Raw genomic sequence first — 18,343 nt, forward strand, 5'->3', positions numbered from 1 at the left:
TACTATATTTACAATAAGATTTTGTTGTGGCACTCTTGATGTTCAAAAACATATTCCAGAAAATACCTGCATCTTGTTCGTGTTGAATTCACTCTAACTCATAGAATTCATTTCATTGATTTATTTCTCATCAATCTGCCCTTCCTTCGTTTAAGTTGAAACAGTTTTTCCTATCAGTGTGCTCCAAGCTTATGTGAGTCCTTTGCTCCACTTGGTAATAATAGTGTTTTTGCTGCTTCACTTGATAATTATCATTATTATTATTCTTTTTTTTTTTGCAAGTGTGAACTTTACTGGTGAGATGTACAGAACAGCATTTGCCTTTACTTTCTTTAGTCAAGTAGGTTAATTATTAAAGAGAATTCTAATTCATGTAAGCACATTTCATGTAATGACTATCCATAACGATTTTCGACTAAAGAGTTTTGAAACAGTTCAATACAGTAAACCATATCAACCCAGCTTGTTTCAATACAAATTTCCTTTGATTATATAGTACTACATACTATATTTATGTGGTAAGAAATTTCAATCTCACTGGGCTTGTATCAGACATCAAGCAACCAAACTGTTCATGTTCCATCCTGCCTGCTGGTACACTTCTATTTCACACTTATGAGACTCAATACAGTCAACCGAGATGGTTTCTAAAGATCACAGCTCATGAGACTCAATACAGTCAATACAGTCAACCAAAATGGTTTCTAAAGATCACAGCACCTCTTCCAGCAATAATGCTTTGCTCACGTGGTCTGTTCTGCTACCCACAAAGAGACGTTGTCAAATCGCTTGTCACCTCTGTCCAACATGTCTCTTCCGGTGCCGCCTAAGCTCACAGACATCCCATATATCTTCAAAGAAAAGCAAGGTGTGATCCAGTCAAGACAGGGTTTCTGTTGTTGAAGACTCAGACAAGGTGTGCACTGAAGACCTTCAGGCTTTGCATGATGAGAACTCACAGGACTCTTCTCTTAGATTTTGGATTGGGTGTGTTGTATTTTCGGTAGTAAGAACACTTCTTAACCTCTAAGACCAGCTCCTGTGGCTGAATTAAAGGCAGAAAATGAAAGGCTCTCTCCTGACTTTTCACTTCCCAGTAGCTCAAGTATATTCCTGCTACCTTCAGGGACATATGCTTCCACAAAAGGGCATGGTACACCCAATCAAAAATAGCACACAAAAGTAATGAGTTTTTGCAGACAAAAAAATATTATGTAACAATCACCTTATTTTCATTGTCTAAGTAATCTCCAAGATTCTACAGAATTCATAATCGTACTTCAAGGTTTAGCAACATTTGGCAGCCTATGAAGTAATCAAAAATGCTATTCCACCTTCCTCCTTTCCAGAGGCATATTTAAATGAAATTCAGATTGGGAAATCCTAGACTTCATGAAGTAGGTTCTAGATGATCTTGGCTCCCTTCTGTTATACAAGAATTGGGCTTTGAATGGAGCACCCAAGGGTAATTGGATGGTTGTCAATTCTGCTCAGTCATGGTATGTATTTTCAACTTGGTCACACCGCAGACAGATGCAGAATTCACGGACTTTCCTGGCCTCTTTATCCCTCCTCCTCTCCCCCAGGGATCCTGACAATAAATAAAGAGCCCACTTCCTCTCCTCAAATACTTTAATACAGTGCCAAGGACCTTAGGTTTCCAGACATCTCCCAGCAACATAAATTTCTAGAATATTTTGACAATTCCAAAATATTCAACTATTCCCCATTTTGCCAAAGTCTAGAATGCTGTGTATTCTCAAGAGATTTTGCCAGAGGGGGTCCAAGATAAATGGGCTTCCTCCAGTAGGGATTTGTCACTAACGGTCTCCCTCAGATATTTCCTGCAGCTCCTGGAGACAAGGCCCCCTGTCAAACCAACAAATGAAGCTTACATTATAATTGTGTAATTAACTATGACCTCTGGCCTTCTTTGCAAGGTGGGTTCCACTGTTGAGGAGGCTATACAAAAGTAATGAGTCACTGGGTTTCTACCATACTCACTTTGTCACCATGAAAGCAACAGAAGGAGCCTGGTAATCTATCTCAACACAATTTGTTTGATCTGACTCACTGGAGCCTGGTAATCTATCTCAACACAATTCATTTGATCTGACTCACTAAGAAACTGAAATGGTATGGAGATCCATTAGCAGAACTTGCTGTACCTCCAGGTTCCATACTTCCACATGCTGATTATCCTGACATAGAGAATTATCTTCAGTTCCTCAATAACTAGTTGAATTTGGCTCCTTCAAGTTCCAGACTTTTCATTTCTTAGGCCTCCAAAATAAGAGGATGAAATTAAACTTTATAACTTCAATGACAGTGTGTAATCTTAGCATGGTCACCGATAAAATTAAGGAATCTGTGCCACCTTCCAACATGACCAAGAAGTTATCAAAGGGGGTTTTGGATGCAGTAAAATGGCTAAGTCCTTATTAATCCTCTGGTGATCCCAATGTGTTCTAAACCCCACTCTTCAACTACAGCTGGCCAGGGGGTGTTCAGTCTTGAACTTGCCTGAGAGATAACCAGTTCCAACTGCAACCTTGGAGGAAGTTCCAAGGGCCAAATGGTTGTAACATGATACAACCTGTGGAAGACTGCTCCCTAGTTCCTCATGTTGATGTTCATGAATGCCTTGATGCAGAGTTAAGTTTGGAGTCCATACCTTCAAGTTGGACAATTATCTAACTTCAAACTGCCAGACAGACTTTCTTGAGATCATATCAAAATGCAAAGGGAAGTGAGAGTCCATTCACTGGTTGGTGTGGCAATCATCTTGATCTGGCCAGTGCTATTATTCTGACTATTATAATCCTCCTTCCTGTGGTGCCTATTAAGGCCTATAGAATAGTATCTCGCAAGTCTTCTTTCAGCACAGCTGACTTCAGTACTGACATTAATTTGAGAGGTTTAATAGAGAAATGTTTTGGAAACCACTTCCACATGGCTATATCTGTTCACCTAGTCGGGATCCCTTGTTGGTTATGGCAAAACATTTACTTCCACCACATGCGCCCTTGCTAGGTGTATACGTACTTGTTGATCATTCCCTAATGACCATGTTTCCCCAAAACAGAAATGGTTAAATGTCAAAATAACATAACCAAAATTGAATTTATCCAGTATGTAAATTTTCTTACAAAACACTTATTTTAAACTAAAAATGTTTGTAGATATATATAGTATATATAATATATATATATATATATATATAATATATATATATATATATATATATATAAATGTTATATATAATATATATATATATATATATATATATATATATGTATATATATAAAAGTTTCAACAAGTCCAAGATACAATTTTTTACTAACAAAACTTGTTTCTCTCTTTCTCTCTCTCTTTTTTAATAAACAAAAACAATAAACAATAAAATAAAAAATCTCCAAACCAAGACTTGAGAGAATGTAAACAATGATGAGGAGCCTTAAACAAAATGCCATATTCCTTTGACAAGTCATGGGGCATGATGATTTTGACATGACCAAGAATCCCATTTTAAATTGGACTTTAATGAGGCTGTTGACATTTACTTATCCCTAAATTTGTAGGGATTCTATGTAGAGGAAAGGGTCCTGGGAGTCTGTAGCTCATGGCCATGAGCTTATCCCAATTCCTAGACTGGATTTCTACATGAAGAGGTCCTTGGATTAGCTACTCACAGCTGGGGAAAGGATCGTTCTTGAAAGCTGCATTCTTTTCTTTAGGGCCAGGTTCATAACAAAATAAAGCTCCTTCATGACACATAATTGGTGATCATGTCTAGCCTGGAAAAAAGGAGCTAACCCCACCTAGTAAACACTTGCCAGTTCAAGATAGCTAAGATCTCCATACAAAATCGTTATTTCTTTGCTTCCATTAGTGAGAAAGGGTCATACTGCCATGAATAACAGAGCCAAATCCCAAAATCTCTTCTGATCTTGGTAAGATAACAGAAAAAAAAAATATTAAGGGTACTCATGGGACAATCACTACCTTTACTTGTACCGTCTAAACAAGCTTAACCCTATGTCCCCTGACTATGGGCAGGCTAATGATGCTTCCCTCAGTAATTTAAATGTTCTCTCAATAATAAAAATGATATTGTTATGATACAATAAAGTTTCATACATACTTACCTGGCAGATATATACATAGCTATCGACTCCGTCGTCCCCGACAGAAATTCAAATTTCGCGGCACTCGCTACAGGTAGGTCAGGTGATCTACCGCCCTGCTCTGGGTAGCAGGACTAGGAACTATTCCCGTTTTCTAATCAGATTCTCTCTTCCACCTGTCTCCTGCGGGGAGGCTGGGTGGGTCTTCAATTGTATATATCTGCCAGGTAAGTATGTATGAAACTTTATTGTATCATAACAATATCATTTTCATACATTCAACTTACCTGTCAGATATATACATAGCTGATTGACACCCTTTGGTGGAGGGCAAGAGACAGCTAACTAACTGACTAGACAGGTAAACAACATATGTTGTAGGTATAAATAAACCTTAGTTCCTACCTTATAGATGGAGACTTCGTGGCTACTGCCCAGGAGTCTGCTTCATCTCAAGAGCCTTAGCGAGATAGTGATCTGTGGCCAAGAGTTCTTGCCGGTCTGTCGATGGGGTCTTATCCACTTACTCGGCAGAGCCTAACTGGCGTTTGTCAAGGGGTGCTAATCCGCTTATATGACAACACGCCTTCTTTAAGGAGCACACAACGATCCCGATCACCCGATCCTAACCCGTGTTAGTTCTAAGATTGCCAAGAGTTCATCCCCAAACTCTTAGCAACAACCACAAACTCGAAACTCATACATACAAAAATAAAAAATTTTGTACCCCTCTATAGTCAGCTGTCCTCTCGATTTCCAAATGAAGCGAAGTGAAGGCCGCTAGTGCGACATCTGACACTCCCATGCACAGGAAACCCGAGAACACATCCGACAAGAGGGTTGGTTACGTACACAATTTAAGGATCGGTGCTCTCTCCTTTACCCAGAACCGTCTGTGCTGACACAAACGGACCTAAAGAAAAACATTTCTCATACGTTACTCGCACATCTTTTAAATAATGAGATGCAAAATACTGAGTTGCATCTCCAATAGGTTGCGTCCAAAAATTTTTCAGTGACATATTTCTCTGGAACGCAATTGATGTCGCGATTGCCCTTACCTCATGAGCTCTTACTCTTAATAGATTAAAAGAGTCATCTGGGCAGTTCTTATGAGCCTCGGTAATTACACTTCTAACAAAGAGGCCAAAGCATTTTTAGACATAGGTCTCTTGGGGTCTTTTACCGAGCACCAAAGACCATGTGTGAGCCTCCCAACCGCTTCTTCCTGTCCAGAATAGAATTTCCAAGTGCTCTAACTGGACAAAGTGATCTTTCTATTTCTCTGCCTACTAGGCTAGTAAGTCCTTTTAACCTCGAACTCCTAGGCCAGGGATTCGAAGGGTTCTCGTTTTTGGCAAGAAAAAGAGTCTGGAATGAACAAATCGCAGAATCTTCTTTGAAACCAACTCGTGACTCAAGGGCGTGCAACTCGCTGACCCGTTTTAGCCGTAGCCAGAGATAGAAGAAATATACACTTTCTAGTGATATCACGGGAATGAAGCCGTATGAGGTGGTTCGAACTTTTCCGAGGATAGAAAATTTCAGAACCACATCAAGTTCCAGCTCGGAATCCTAGGCTCTACTGACTTGGACGTTTCAAAAGAGCGGATGAGGTCGTGCAAATCTTTATTATTCGTCAAGTCTAAGCCTCTGTTTCTAAAGACTGACGAAAGCATACTTCTGTCATCCTTTAATTGTTGGTACAGAGAGATGTGACTTTTTCCCTCCCTCAGGAAAAGAAGGAAATCCGCAATTTCGGTTACAGAGGTATTGGAAGAGGACAGCTTCTTCGACCTGCACCAGTTTCTGAAAACTTCCACTTCGATTGGTACACTCGCCTAGTAGATGATCTGCGGGCTCTAGCAATTGCGCTTGCCGCCTTGCGAGAAAACCCTCTCGCTCTGACCAATCTTTCGATAGTCGAAAGGCAGTCAGAGCAAGAGCGGGTAGATTTTGATGGTACCTCTCGAAGTGGGGTTGTTTGAGCAGATCTATCCTGTTTGGAAGAGATCTGGGGAAGTCCACTGTCCACTCCATCACCTCCGTGAACCAAATTCGGGATGGCCAATATGGGGCTATCAGAGTCATTCTGGTTCCCTTCGAGGCCACAAACTTTCTGACTACTTCCCCCAGAATCTTGAATGGGGAAAAGCGTACACGGTCTAGCCCTGACCAGTCCAAGGAGAAAGGCGTCTATAGCATAGGCCCTTGGATCCTTCTACCAGGGCGCAAAATGTGTCTATCCTTTTGGAGAGAAACGTGGCGAATAGATCTATCTGTGGTTTCCCCCAAAGATACCAAAGGGTCTGACAGACTTCCGAGTGGAGGGTCCATTCTGTAGGAAGGACCTGAACCTCCTGCTCAGTCTGTTCCGCTCTCACGTCCTCTCCCCTTGCACAAATCTCGTTAGAAGGACCACATTCCTTTGATTTGCCACATCAGCAGATCTCTTGCCAGTTCGTATAGGGCGAAAGAGTGAGTTCCTCCTTGCTTTTCTTGAACAAATATCCAAGAGCGGTCGTATTGTCGGAGTTTATCTGAATTACTTTGTCTCTGACTATCTCTCGAAGACTTAACGCGAGGTGAATCGCAAAGAGCTCCTTGCAATTTATGTGCCATGACACCTGCTCTTCCGACCAGGTGCCTGACACTTCTTCGGACCCTAGAGTCGCACCCCAACCTGTCTCCGATGCGTCTGAGAACAATGTCAGGTTTGGGTTCCGAACTTCTAAGGATACTCCTCTGTTTTCTTCCAAGGGGGTCAACCCCCACCACCTTAACTGTTGTTTTACTTTTCTAATGAGATCGGAAACGTGTCCGAGAGCTGTCCTGTCTTCCAACTCCAACTGCTTCTCAGGAAGTACTGAAGCGGACGGAGATGCAGTCTTCCTAGAGGAAAGAAACTGTTCGAGCAAGGAAAGGGTCCCCAGAAGGCTCAACAATTCCCTCGCTGAAGTACGCTCTTTCTCTAAGAAGTTTCAATACTGTGGCACAGCCTTTCCTTACTCTCTCTTGAGAAGGAAATACTCGAAAACGAGAATCCATCTGAATCCCCAGATAGACTACGTTCTGGCTGGGGACCATCTGGGATTTCTCGAGGTTCACGATTAATCCTAATGTCTTCGTCAAATCCAGGATTGTTGACAGGTCCTCCAGACACTGCTTTTGAGACCTGGCCCTGATGAGCCAGTCGTCCAGGTATAGGGAGACGTTTATCCTTTCATGTGAAGGTGTTTTGACACATTTTTCATTAAGTCTGTGAAGACTTGGGGAGCCGTAGAAAGGCCGAAACACAGGGCCCTGAACTGATAAATCCTTCCCTCGAACATGAAACGAAGGTACTTCCTCGACGAATGGTGAATCGGGACGTGGAAATATGGCGTCTTGAAGATCTAGAGGACGCCATCCATCTCCTTGACGGAGAGCTGCAAGTACTGAGGCAGACGTTTCCATGCTGACTTCTGTTGTTTGTACGAATTTGTTCAGCGAACTTACATCCAGTACTGGTCTCCCATCCACCCCCCCGAGGCTTTCGCTACGAGAAAACAAGCGATTGTAAAACCCCGGGGAGCTTTGATCCAGTACCAGCTCTATTGCTCTTTTGTCCGCACATCTGCTCCACCATTTGACGAAGAGTATCCATCAGAACAGGGTCCTTGTATCTGGCTGACAGTTCCCTCGGTGACGTTGTCAAGGGGGGTCTGTCCTTGAATGGGATATAATAACCCTTCTTGATTACTGACACTGACCCAAGGATCGGATCCTATGTCTTCCCATGCTCCCGCAAAGAATTGTAACCTGGCTCCTACAGGTGTCTGGAGGAAAGATTTTTCATTTTCCCTTCTTAAAGGGACGGAAGGCAGATCTTCCCCTTTTTTCAGTTGATTTTCCTTCTGACGATGGGATCTAGCCTGAGCGCCTCCTCGAAAGGGCTGTTGTTGTTGAGTTGGCTTAGATGCTTTCTTTTCCTCACTAGCCACCGGTCTATTCTTCCTTGAGGATTGCCTCAAAAGATCCTGAGTGGCTTTCTCAGTTAGCGAATGGGCAATGTCTCTCAACCAACAATGCGAAGGAAATAAATGCTCAAGAGAGGCGCATACAGCAAGGCGGATCTCTGTGAAGGAGAGACGGCCTTAGTGAGAAAGGCACTATGAACCGCTCTTCTTAGTAGTTGCCCGCACCAAAGAGGGAGCACACTTCCGCCGAAAAACCGATCCATCTTGGAACCGCCTTATCTATGCATGTAAGGATGCTATGCAAGGTTTCAGGGCTTAGTTGTTCTTTTTCATGGGACTTCTTAGCAATGACCCCAAGGGACCAATCTAGGAAGTTAAATACTTCTAAGTGTGAAAAAGTCCCTTGAGGAGATGGTCCATTTCCGAAAGACCCCATGTTGCTTTTGCTGAATTCAAGGCATGTCTCCTCGACGAGTCCACGAGACTGGAGAAGTCCGATTCAGCTGAAACAGGCAGAGACAATCCCATGTTTTTCTCCGTTTCGTACCATATGCCTCTCCTGCCCCTTAGTTAGCGGGAGGCATGCAAAAGATCGTCCTTCCTAACTCCTTCTTAGTCTTGATCCAGGAGTCCAGCGATTGTAAGGCCCTTTTCATGGATATGGCCGGCTTCATTTTCAGGAAAGACGAAGAATTTGTGGCCTTCGTACTTGAAAATAGAGAGCGAGGAGAAGGAGGAGCGGCTGGAGTTAATGCATCTCCATATTCTCTAAGAGAAGAGCAGAAAGAACTTTGTAATTCGAGAGCCCTTCTCTGTTAGTAGCTTCGTCCTCCGAGACTCATCTAAATTAATAGGATCTGGAAGGAGAGGCTCCCTTCCCTCCTCTGTCTCCTCTCTCGATTTCTTCCTTTCTGAAGAAGAAGCCACTTCTATAAGGAGATGGGCTAGGAGTAACTCTCTCCTTACGTTTATCATTAGGAGAGTCACGTATCACTGCTCTACGCCTGTTAGACTCCTGTCGGCTGTCAAGCTCTTCACGAGGAGAATGCCTCCGGCGTTTAGCAGGAGTATCTCGCTGAGAATACTCCTGAGGCCTGGTAGGAGTAACCTGTTTGGAAAACTCCTGGCGCCTGACAGTCGTTACACTCTTCGAATACTCCTGCCGTCTGGAAGGCGCATCTCGCTCCAAATACTCCTGGCGCTTGTTAGGAGTATTAAGCTCAGAATACTCCTGGCGCTTGGTAGGGCGCATCGCGCTTCGAATACTCCTGGCGCCTGGTAGGAGTAAAAAGTCCAGAATACTCCTGGCGCCGGGAGGAGTATCGAGGGCCAGAGTAATCAAGGCGCTTGGCAGGAGTATCTCTTCCCGAATACTCCTGACCTACGGAAGGCGCCATCTAGTTCCGAATACTCCTGATGCTTGGTAGGAGTATCGCTCATGGAATGCGCCTTTCGAATAGCAAGTATATTGCGCTTAGCGGGCGCTATACTCCTATCAGGAGTTCTCTCTTCTCCAATAGGCTCTTGTTGCTTGGATGAGATCTGGGCCTAGAACGATCTACAGTAAAGTCTGGCTCTTGGCGCCTACTTGGCGCCTGGCTCCTAGTTGGCGCCTGACGCTTGGTAGGAGTTACTTCCTTTCCACATCTCGCCTGCCTAACGCACCGCTCCCCCAGAGATGGCCGCTTGTGCGACAACTCCCCTGGAGGGTTCGTCGCGCCCGACAGGAGATCGGTATTTGGATCTCTTTAATAGGAAGCCTGTCATCCTTTTTACGAGTAGGCTCCTTAGAAAAGTACTCTACCAAAGACGCTATTTGCTCTGTACGTTCATCAAAATTCTCCTGGTCGAAGGCTCATTCGAATCAGGAGAAGGAGATCTGGAAGGCGCTCGAGAGTCTTTTCCCTTCCAAGGATCTAAATCCTTTCTAGCTTTCTTGATTACCGAAGGCGCCTCCTCTTCAGAGAAGCGCGGCGGGGCTAGAATTAAGCTCAGGTTCTTTCCAGTTCCTTTTAAGCGGACGTGAAAGCTTCGATTCCTTCCATACCCTTCTTCTCGGAGGAAGGCGAACTAGAAGATGAAAAGCACTCACGAAGGGACGCTTTTTCTATAGCTGTCCCTGGCAGACTGAGATGTATACGATTCTGCCGAAGGGACGCCTGATCGTTGGGGATTCCCCACGACCCCGTAAGGCTTTCGACTTTCCCTTCTCCTCTGGGCCAGGGAGCTTGGAAGAGGTCTAGGCCTGGGAGCGTCGCAGGGACGACCATGACGCCCCCTCCACTACACTGGGGACACTAACATCACTCGAGAAACCACATTCACTTCTCTTACCTTCTAATGCTTCCAGTTTTCTCTTGCATTTTTTGAAGGAAGCTCTGAGTTCCGCTATTTCTGAGGCGGAATCAGAGGGATAAACTTGTGAACGGGCTGAAACAGAATGGGCATAATTACGAGAAGAACGAAGAAGCTACAGAACTACTAGGACATTTTCCAAGGCGTTTTGTTAAGCCGCCCTTCCTCTCTCTATCCTTCTCTAACTTCTTCAAGTAAGAAGTCAGATTCTTCCATTCTTGCTCACTCAATCTCTCACACTCGTTACACGTTTTCTCAATTGAGCATTCAACCTTTCTACAACCACTACATGTAGTGTGAGGATCTACCGAAGCTTTCGGAATCCTCACCTTACAGCCCTCATTCACACACACTCAGAAGCTAACACTAGAATCAGACATATTCACGAAAATCCAAAGCGAAGTCCAAAAACCAGTCCACGATAGCAAATAGCCAAACAACGATCCAAGTACGTCACCAAAAATCAGTCGAAAGATGATCAAAAGCGTTGTGAAAAAGGAATTCCAGTCAGGAGGAAGTAACAACAATGTTGATACTACCGGCGACAGAGAGAATCTGATTAGAAAACGGGAATAGTTCCTAGTCCTGCTACCCAGAGCAGGGCGGTAGATCACCTGACCTACCTGTAGCGAGTGCCGCGAAATTTGAATTTCTGTCGGGGACGACGGAGTCGATAGCTATGTATATATCTGACAGGTAAGTTGAATGTATGAAAATATTGCACACCCACTATAAAATGTTTAAAAACTTGCATAATTATCTTCAGCAGGCTCCTTAACTGATTATTGAGCAACTGAATTTCAACCTGTTCTTAATGGAAATGAGTGATCCATTGACCTCTGGTTTGGGATCTCTTTTTACTACTTAAAGAAAAGGAATACATTCTTTACCACTCAAAGATACGGAAAATAACTTAAGGAGCAGGTGGAAAACATGGCGGCGTGCACAATATATATATATATATATATAAATAAAAAAATAAAAAACCATGGCAGCAGTGCACAAAAAAAAAAAGGGTTCATAGATCAGGAGGACAATAGTTGATAGACTGGCTAGAACGTTGTCCCTCAGCCCTTCACAGTCACTTGAAACATCAGCCTCCCAGGTGCTTACAACCAACATATAAGCAATTCAATGAAAACCTAAACAAGTTAGAAGACTGACCAGACAGGAACAAACACTACTGCTAAAAGTAATGGCAATCCTGGGATACAGGCCAGGCAATGGACACTCCACATAGGCTCAAAACACAAAAATATGGATGAAACAAGAGGCAGTACCAGTAGGCAGGAGGAAGAAAGCAAGGATGACTTTCTGAATCTGATAAGAGACCACTGAGACATAAGTTTCCATATCAACAGCAACACCTATTTAGAAGTCACTTATGGCAATCACAAGCATTATATATGAAACGCTAAGCACAACAGCTATATGAAACTAGACACGACAGCCATTCATGGCTGTGAATATTATGACCGTGACTGAAATGTTTATGTAAACATTATTTCTAACATGATTATCGTTAATAAAAACGTTAATAAAAACCATAAACAATATCTAAATAAAATATTTTGAAACATACTTCAATCCCATATCTTAAAAAAAGTGCCACAGTTCATCAGCCTACTGTACACAGACAGTGGTTCCTACAATTCTCTACTCTGAGAACAAAATACACAGGCGAACATGTATTTTGTTGTTACTGCTTTGCAACTTTAAGCTGAGAAACTCCTTACAAAAGGTAAAATATGGAAACAAATCTTGACCAAGTTGGCTGTGCCCAGATGGAAGCATTTTAATACTTTAATTTTCCATTACCAATTTGTTAATATATCTGTTTTTCTTATAGCTAATCTCCTTTTCCTGTATTTCCCATAATCTTCTCTTACTTATTCTGAATGAACACCAAATTATTTGGAAGCCTGAATTTCAAGTCATGGGATTGTTCCATATGAATAGAGTTTATCATCTGATTACTAATAATAATGATAATAATAATAATAATAATAATAATAATAATAATAATAATAATGTTCCTAACAGTAACTATGGCACTTTGACGACAAAGAACAAATAATTATTTGAGAGTAGTATTTGGATTTACCCTAGTACAAATCTCACATAAGCAGCCTGGGACTATACTACTATTTATAGCTCATTTGATTACCTAATATCATCAAAAAGTGTTTCACCTACAACTGATTTAAACTAACAGTACCTAATTGATGCTTGGTTTTGCATACTGGAATTAAATAGCCTTAGTGACAAAGTTCATGGGTAGTCACATCTTGGCAGATGGCGAGAAGAAAAAAAATTCTGGTTCCCCTCTCCAAGATTTCATGAGATCAACTTAGCAATAACCGAATATCGGCAATAATAGCACCAATCCTTGATTGTTGTCACCAATAAGCGGGGATCAGCACACAACGGCGCCAAATTTTCAGTTATCTTCGCTAGACAAGCACTATAAAACCAGAGCTCCGATAAAAGAGGCCGCCAATAGCCAGGGACTGCCTGTTACTTTCCAAGCCGAGTACAAATAGCAACTTACCCAATGAACCAAAAGGTGGCTTACAGGACAGCTCATTCTGAGTCTGCCAAACTGAAGGAAGACATTTAAATCCTTATCAGAAAAAAGTTCTTCATCAACCAATAACGACAAGTCCCATTCTTGGTACATGAGGACAGAGAGCATTCCACCACATACTGCACATGTTAAACATCAAAATTTAGAAGAATGCAAAGCAGGTGCTAAGTTACTGCAGAAGTAGCAGAACACAATGAACAGGTAAAACTTTTAAGAATAGGAGCCAGTTTAAAGAACAGGCTAAAACCATGAAGAACTAGATAACCCTAACAAAAACGGTAACACCTTTTAACGACTTACTGAAATACACACTAGTATACTGAACAGGAACAACAGAGTATAAAACTTAGAAAACCTAGATGACCATGAAGAAAAAATTGTAAAACTTATGAAGTAGAGGACTGTGAAGAATTACAGGACAATGAAGAACAGACTAATAACCAGAATAACTACAGAACTGTGAAGGACACAGTAAAACTGCAAAAGGCTAAATAACAATAAGTACAGACAATAAAACAACAAATATCTAAAGAGACTCATGAAGAACAGGCAGTAAAGCTCCACTGAACTAGAGGAACTTGACAAGTCACACTAAAATCCTATTGGACTAGATAACTGTGTGATCTCATACTGAGCAGGCTCCTCATTAATGAAAATGACAAGATCTGATACACAATTATCATCTGCTTTTAATGACAGGTTTTTAAAGCTCCAGTAGCAATACAACAGTACTTTATCTGTAAGATATAAAGCACATGGAAGCTGAGCTGGTAATGTAATGAATTTCTACAACAGAGAGAGAGAGAGAGAGAGAGAGAGAGAGAGAGAGAGAGAGAGAGAGAGAGAGAGAGAGCACAAATATATGTAAATATTCCATATCAATCCTGTACAAGAACCAACAGAATATAATTATTACAGCATAAAGATTCAATACTAGTAAGTTTTCGTTTCGCCGGCACGGTATTACAAAATACAAATTTCGAACAGCAACCCCACCCCCTACAAATTAATAACACCTACACAACTAAACATTTCACAATAAAACTCCTCTCTCACTATGAGGCACTGTAAAATGTGATTTGCAGCAGTTTGATAAGGAAGATTGTGGTTTACACATCCCCTAAGTTGAAACTTCTAAAACAAAAAAATATCCACTGTTTTTAATCAGAAACACGCAAATCAATACCGTAACTTTATTCTGTGAGTTCCCTGAAATTTTTTGGGGGTATCTTTCACTCCAAAATATACTTAGAACCACCATTCAAGAACCTTCGGTCTATTTCTTATTAATATGTACTCCATGGATTGCACAAGTGTCAGCAATGTTCCCAACCCATCCTAAATATCACACGATAAAAACAGATACACCCAACCCATCAACAGTTTCATTGTTATATTTCTTTCATTATTCAAAGTGGAGGTACAGCCAATTTCTTTCCCATGTGTTCATACCAAACCACATGAAATGCCACTTCTATCAGAAGCACACTAAAACAAAAACAAAAAAATGTATTTCAAAAAATGACCACCCACATTTCAAACACCTTTGGTTTCCTAGCAATCCAAGTTCATCCTGAACCAGAGCAAAATAAATAAATATATTATACTTAATTTGACACACATAAGAACACACCATTTAAAAGAGTATTTAGGCTATAAACCATGTCTTTAGCAGAGTTATCATTACAGCTTATCTATACACTATATCTTAAAAGTGAATACAGGAACATTTTCCTTGATTACCATAATGAAAGGATAGGGCATTCTGCTAACAATGGGTTTATAGCCACTACGTAACAAAATAGAAAGTACCTCTCAGGCTGTGAATGGAATAAATCACTATCTATGCCAATCTTATATCTTTCATAATACTGTAGAGTATATACAGTACCTATATACAAAACAAGATCACACACTACTAAACTTGAAACTTAATGGTTATCCTAATTCTACAATACATGATAAAACAAAAAGGAGATTGACAAATGTGTAATAGCAATAAAAATTTACTAAATGTAATAAAAATGTACTAAATATAACTAAAAAACTTCATTACTTAAGGACAAAATACCTAGCAATAAACTGAGTGGCATTTCTGTAACAAAAAATGGTGATAAACCCACTAGAGATCAATGTACTTTGCAATATGTGGAAATAAAGCAAACCAAATGAAATTAAACAAGTAAAACTGACAATTCAATGTAAAAACTAGAATATTTGGTTGCTGTATATCTCAAATGCCTATAACCTGACATCCAACTTCCTATCAGCACTGTTACTGAGTAAATCAAGTGAATAAAAAAAACTTGACATCTAGGCACAACTTTAAACACTCAAGCAACATTTAGTACTAACCTACTGCATATAACTAGTGTAGATTCACGTCAACCATGCATCTAATGTCTAGGGCAGTCTCTTACGATACTCCTAATTGCCTGTTGATAAGCTAATCACAGGGCTGGAAACTCTCTGCCTCTCTCGAGAGTTCACATAGGCAGGATGTATGTTTAACCTCTCCTGAGGGATATGTCTTTCAAAAGTATCGCTCAGGAGAGGTGACACATACATCATGCCTATGTGAACTCTTGAGAGAGACAGAGTTTCCAGCCCTGTGACTGGCTTAATCAGGAGCGCCATAAGGGACCGGCCTAGACATCAGATGCACGGTTGTGAATCTACTATAGTACAGTGTACGTATAACTATCTATATATCAATCATATATACATATAGCATATCTATACACCCTACTACAGGTACAACAGCCTATATAACACATATGAATAAAGGAAAATGCCACAAATTAAAGTGAAACAGCAGAGTGGTGCTAGGCCTTTCAAATTACTGTCCTTGCCTTAGAAAACTGCTAAGTAAAGAACTGTAAGTCGAAAGGCCTAGCACCTATTCTGCTGTTTCATTTTCCTTTGTGGCATTTGCCTTTATTAATATATTCATCACATTCCATATTTTTGTGACTTAGTTATACATACTACCTATATGTAGATGTAAACCAAATAGGAAAAGCACTGACTATCTGACTATAAAAAAAAAAAAAAAAAAAAAAAAAAAAAAAAAAAAAAAAATTGTACCTTATAATTAAAACCATGAACCATTGATGCCATATATATATATATATATATATATATAATATATTATATATATATATATATATAATATATATATATATATATATTATATATATATATATATATATATATATATATATATATATATATTATATATATATATATATATATATATATTATCTATCTATATTATCTATAAAAGAATAACCTAACATATACCTCAGACCCTAACCCTTAGTGTGTGTAAAGCTTGAGAGGTACTTTCCATAAAATTTTCACAATTCACACTCACCCCTTGGGGTTGCTGGCCTGCCGGAACATCACTGGAGAAAGTTTCTGGGGGGAAACTACTAGAGTCTCCCTCTTCCCACGCAAGATCTCCCTGAAATCATAAGAATAAATAACTGGTTAATTATTGTATTTAATAAAAAAAATCTTAATTATTCAAAACAAATATACCCTTTAAAACATTCATGTCTAATTCTTTTTTATAGTTACATCCCCTTAAATCATTGGAGAGAAGCAGAAAGACTTACATCCTTAGGCAAAGCAAAATTCTCATAGTATTTCCAATGACTGACTTACAAATAGCACAACCATGCAAGAAAAAAATTACAGTGAATGAAAATTTAATAAAGAAAATAATGTCAAAGTATTTTCTTTATTAAATTTTCATTCAGGTGTTCCTGGGAAGAAAACTGCACAAGCCCAATCCATCAAAACAACTGCTTTGCTTTTGACAAAGTGTGTAAAGCCAAAAACTTTTTTTTTTTTTTTTCCAAGCACCATTAAGTATACAGAACATTTTGTCTAATAGCCAGTAACATTGGAGGGGAGACAGGCCATAATCTCGCCGACATGGCCAAATAACAATAAGAAGAGAAGTGAATCATCAAGAATTGTGATAGGAATGCAAAACAAAAGTCGTACTTATTTGTCAAGTAATGAGAGCGAATGTGATAGGATATCCTACAACATGAGGGAGGGAAGGAAGTTATCTAAGAAAGCCATGCATCATTAGTAAGCCAAGATGAAAATTTTAGAAAGTTATGATGTACAAATTGTTTAAAGGACATATGTGAGCATATCCTTCTCATGTGCTTTCTACCTTCAACTGCAATAAATCAATGTCTAACAAATCAAAATGACCTCTTGCAATCACCTGATGAAGCCATAGCCAAATAAAACATTTCGTTTTACTTTGTTTCGGGCAATGACCTGTATTAGGAAAGTTTTGAAAGATTCATAATCCCAAGTTCACTGCACAGGATTTTTAAAAACCCGGACATAGCATTAGAATAGCATTAGGGCTGGGACGTGCCGGGCCGCCAGAAATGAGGCAGTTTCCAGTGAGGCTTTCCTTCGCTCATCATCATCGAGTTATCTATAATAATCACAGCAGTTGGCAGGTTAGGCGGGATGGGGGGGGGAAATAGCATCACAAACATCATAAAGGCCAATTGAGCCATAGCAGCAGAAACTGAATGTTTGGAGGTTGACTCCTGCTGCAGGATTAGTATGGAAAGTAGAGAACTATTAGCAGACCATACCAATTCCTATATCCTTTTTGCATAACCAGAAATTCGTGTCATGTTTTGGGACAAAGGAAAGCCAAGTTCACACACAATATTGTTATTGGCTAGAGAAGCATAGGAGAACACTAGTAGAGTCAAGACGTGGGGGAAGCCATCAGAGAAACATATGAGGAAGGCAAGAGTAGACTGTCCTGCCAGGAGTCAAAAGGCCCAGGGAGTTAAAATCGTACAAAAAGATTGAGGAAATGTAATTCCTGCCAGTACAGGAACAGCCATGAGCATTAACAGCAGCAACATAGAGAGAGCCCACAAACTTTGCCAAGAGACAAAATGGCGTGAAAGGAAAGTGTCCAAACAAAAAACAACAAATCCATCATCCAGTCCAAGCAGTCCTTTAGCCAAGAACAATACCTCTAGCAAGAGCGCACTAAGCACATAGGAAGAGAGTATCAGTACAGTATAGAAATTAACAAGATACAACCATGAAATGTGGTCACATACTTTAAATGTTGCCTATTAAAAAATATTAAAACTAATTATCCTCAGTGTGTACTACAGCATTTTTAAAGAACTGTACAAAAATAACTTTCCTCAAGCTACAACATAAAAAAATATGGCTTGACCACACCAAAAGTCAATGACACCAAACCTCTTGCTATTTTAACCTCCCAAAGTAGAGTCATATACTCTCCCCTC

The 18,343-nt window shown here is 40.3% G+C and overlaps 1 protein-coding gene across 8 annotated transcripts in view; it reads right to left on the reverse strand.

The window, feature by feature from the left end:
- LOC135195773 (zinc finger and BTB domain-containing protein 49-like) overlaps positions 1–18,343 on the reverse strand; it is a 124,370-nt gene that overhangs the window by 91,531 nt on the left and 14,496 nt on the right. For all 8 annotated transcript variants that reach the window (XM_064222234.1, XM_064222233.1, XM_064222235.1 and 5 more), the window contains one exon: positions 16,405–16,494. In XM_064222234.1, the coding sequence (XP_064078304.1) occupies positions 16,405–16,494 (90 nt within the window). The remainder of the gene's footprint in view (positions 1–16,404; positions 16,495–18,343) is intronic.

The sequence above is a fragment of the Macrobrachium nipponense genome, chromosome 16 (genome assembly GCF_015104395.2).
Source record: "Macrobrachium nipponense isolate FS-2020 chromosome 16, ASM1510439v2, whole genome shotgun sequence".
NCBI lineage: Eukaryota > Metazoa > Arthropoda > Malacostraca > Decapoda > Palaemonidae > Macrobrachium > Macrobrachium nipponense.